This window comes from Ornithodoros turicata, chromosome 7 (assembly GCF_037126465.1).
Source record: "Ornithodoros turicata isolate Travis chromosome 7, ASM3712646v1, whole genome shotgun sequence".
In the NCBI taxonomy this organism is placed as follows: Eukaryota; Metazoa; Arthropoda; class Arachnida; order Ixodida; family Argasidae; genus Ornithodoros; species Ornithodoros turicata.
This window is the reverse complement of record NC_088207.1, coordinates 15,888,295-15,891,484: the sequence shown is the minus strand read 5'-3', so window position 1 is coordinate 15,891,484 and position 3,190 is coordinate 15,888,295. Positions and strand designations below refer to the sequence as shown.

The following is a 3,190-nucleotide window of genomic DNA, read 5'->3' as shown; positions in this document are numbered from 1 at the left end:
TATTGGAGGAAAAGTTGTACTAAAGCTCTGTGAATTTCTGCATGCAGGAACCTGAATTTTCATGGACCGTTATTTTACATCAGTAGCGCTTTTAGGTGAATTGCTGCAACACGGGCATCAGTGGCTGTGGAACACTGACGCGCTCAAGGGTCCCGGTGGCCAACAAGCTCAGATCCGAAAGCCAGCTCAAGAAAGCGGGCAGAGGTACAAGTGAACAAGTAGTTCGCAGCGATGGTGCAGTGTCACTCGTCCAATGGTATGGCAGTCGACAGGTTCTAGTTGCATCTACCATGTTCGGAAAGGAGCCGGTTACAACATGCCGCAGATGGTGTAAAAAACAACAAAAAACAGTACATTACTGTTGAAAGACCTGGCGCAGTCACGAATTATAATGCACTCATGAGAGGCGTCGACCAACTAGACAGATGCATCAGTATGTACCGATGTAGGACCAGAACCAACAAGTGGACATGTTTGACTTCGCGTGTGCAGCAGCGTGGCTGAGGTACCGTCGTTCCATGCAGTCGAAAGGGACTATTTGGACTTCCGCATGCGTGTTGCTGAAGGGTTGATCTACCTTCAGGACACTGTCGAAACCAGTGACAGCAGCACGGAGGAAGACACACCTGGAAGCCTAAAGCCGTTCCTACCTTTGCCTCCACCCAAGAAGCGAAGCTGTGGTGCACTTCACTTGCCAGAAATGGGCACAACACAAAAAGCACAAAGCCGCTGCAGGCTTCCAGGCACTCACAGCAGTGCGTTGCAAAGAATGTGAAATATTCCTTTGCTTCAACGGGAGTCGCAATTGTTACAAGGAGGTCCACACCCGGAAATAATACCAAACGAACTTACCGAAATTACCTGTTATGTCAGAAGTAGTAATATTACGTTGGGAGTGAGGCTGCATGAGAAACTACGGCACCCCTGCCCCTGTGCGTGTGCGTGTGCGGAGGGTCGTCCGCGCGCTTATAACATGCGTAGACATGCAAAGAAGGGTCCTACACAAAAAGTACAAGTGAAAATATATTTATTAATGTCAATTGTAATGCCAATCAAACTGAAATTTATTTATTAAAGCCAATTGTGCTGGGAATCGTGCCAATCAGGTGAAGGAGAAAAGCCCAGCCGAAAAACCTTCACGACCTGCAACAGAAGAAACACAAGACAGTACATGTAAAGGCATGTATGTATGTAGTTAAAGGTTTTTTGGCGCAAGGGCTACTTAGGCCAAAGAGCGCCAAGTCACTGATGAAAAAATTCATGGATTCATGTGTAATGAGTGATTTGTTTAAAATCTGAAGACATTAAAATGTATGCATATATGTAAAACTTATCTTTAAAGGTGTCTTGTGAAAAGTAAAATACCAATGATGACTAAAATACTTATATACTCTGTAAGATCTTGATACAATCTAAAAATCTTAAAACATTCACGTGAGGTACTATAGGCTCATTGCCAAGCAAAAGCGAGGGATGAAATGGTATGCAATACCGATAGAATGGTGAAAAGTGGGTCAAACGATATTGCTCATATTTTGGACATGCTATTAAAATGTGAATTACTGTTAGAGGCTCCTGACAGTATTGGCACTGTTAGGTGTGTGTGCCCTATTCTTAGTCTGGAAAGTGTGACTTCAAAGAAGCGATTTTGGTGATAGGAACTCTCCCACCCTTTAATTACTGGTTTTACCAAATGCAACTTGTTACTAAGTTCACATGTAAAGGAAACATACATTTATTCACTTGTTAATATTTCATTCAATGTATTAATTATTCTACTTCTTATTAGTTCCATCATTTCAGACCCTGAAAGAAAACATACAATTAACATTGTCACATTGCTTACCACATGATAACTCACGTTGGACACAATACTGACATGAAAAACGCGGTTATTATTATATGAAACCACACTTGTATTTCAATAATACGTACAATGCAGTGGCGACGGACTCCAGTAATCTGTAAGTGAATCTAAATTAATATCAACTTATACATTTCAATAATACATACAGTTCACTGGATCCAACGTTGGGTAATCTGAAAAGATAGTCACATTATCAACATCCGTACTCGTTTTATAATAATACATACATTGCGGTGGCGGACTCCAATGATCTGAAAGAGAATGTAATTTATTATTGTAATCGTGTCCTATAAGTTTTACTCACGATCGGGGGTTGGCCGTGGTACAGGCGTGTAAGCTGAAAAAGATATCAATTAATAATACACAACACACACACAACAACACAACACACTCAACTACACAACAACTATACACGCAGGGGCGGATCCATGGGTGGGGGGGGGGGCCCTGGGGGCACGCTCCGTTTTCCGCACACGCCGCACGGTGGTGTTCCTCTACAGCTTGCTAAGCTTCGCAACATATAGATCATAAATAAAGTTCTGGTGTGAAATGAAAGCGCAGCAGCTCGCCGTCTTACATGGCGACCCCCCCCCCCCCCCCCACCCGTCTTCTCTCTTTTTTTTAGTGGGGGCCCCCACCGAGGATCTTCCCTGGATCCGCCCCTGTATACACGTCTATATTCCAATAATACATACATAACGAGGGTGGCGACTCTGGAGCTGAAACAAGAAATCCTTACCATTTTCAAAAAATGTTGGGCTTGAGCTAAATACTGAAAAAGACAATAGTCATGAGAAAAAAGAACTACAATGCAAATCAAGAACTTACTGCTCTCGTCGGACACTGGCGTGTAAGCAGAAAAGATATTATCGAACAATAATAACTAAACCTGCACAACTGTATTCCAATAATACACACAGTTTGGTGGCGGCGACTCTGGAGCTGAAACAAGATATAAAATTTAAACGTCTTTTTCATATCCATTATAATTCCTTACCATTTTCAGAATATATCGGGCTTGAGCTAAATACTGAAAAAGACAACAGTCATGAGAAAAAAGAACTACGCTGCAAATCAAAAACTGACCGCTTTCGTTGGACATTTTTTTGGAACATGTGTCAGTCAAGTGAGGAAGAAACTTTTAAACGTGCGCATCCTCATTATCATACAACCTCCTCTCCACTCTTCCATTTATTACCTTTCGAGCGAGCCCACCTCCTCATTTTCACATTCGTTCCCCGGACCAGGAGCTCACTCCCAAAATAATTATGCAGAAGCTCTTTCGTCGCTGTTTCGGAAAGAAATGTGAAGAGGAGGAGGAGG

At 42.5% G+C, this 3,190-nt stretch overlaps 1 protein-coding gene across 3 annotated transcripts; it reads right to left on the bottom strand.

Moving 5' to 3' along the window:
* Positions 1-1,010: 1,010 nt before the first annotated feature.
* Positions 1,011-3,190, bottom strand: LOC135399578 (uncharacterized). 3 transcript variants are annotated; one of them, XM_064631307.1, is made up of 7 exons: positions 2,865-3,190; positions 2,696-2,809; positions 2,607-2,639; positions 2,172-2,204; positions 2,095-2,118; positions 2,014-2,040; positions 1,011-1,962 (listed from the first exon to the last, which is right to left on the bottom strand). In XM_064631307.1, the coding sequence occupies exons 1-6, from the start codon at positions 2,967-2,969 to the stop codon at positions 2,017-2,019; spliced, it is 333 nt and encodes a 110-aa protein (XP_064487377.1). In that variant the 5' UTR covers positions 2,970-3,190; the 3' UTR covers positions 1,011-1,962; positions 2,014-2,016. The 3 variants fall into 3 exon arrangements, 2 of the variants coding, with proteins under 2 accessions (XP_064487377.1, XP_064487376.1); XR_010424347.1 differs by having other exon boundaries at positions 1,011-2,118; positions 2,865-2,897; positions 2,954-3,190; XM_064631306.1 differs by having other exon boundaries at positions 1,011-2,040.

What these genes read in the sequence shown, in the direction of transcription:
- LOC135399578 (XM_064631306.1), bottom strand. Translation starts at nt 2,969, where the DNA reads ATGTCCAACGAAAGCGGTCAGTTTTTGATTTGCAGCGTAGTTCTTTTT. An exon ending in GCCAGTGTCCGACGAGAGCA is followed by an intron (nt 2,640 to 2,695) that starts GTAAGTTCTTGA and finishes TGTCTTTTTCAG; the next exon opens with TATTTAGCTCAAGCCCAACA. An exon ending in CCCAACATTTTTTGAAAATG is followed by an intron (nt 2,205 to 2,606) that starts GTAAGGATTTCT and finishes TATCTTTTTCAG; the next exon opens with CTTACACGCCTGTACCACGG.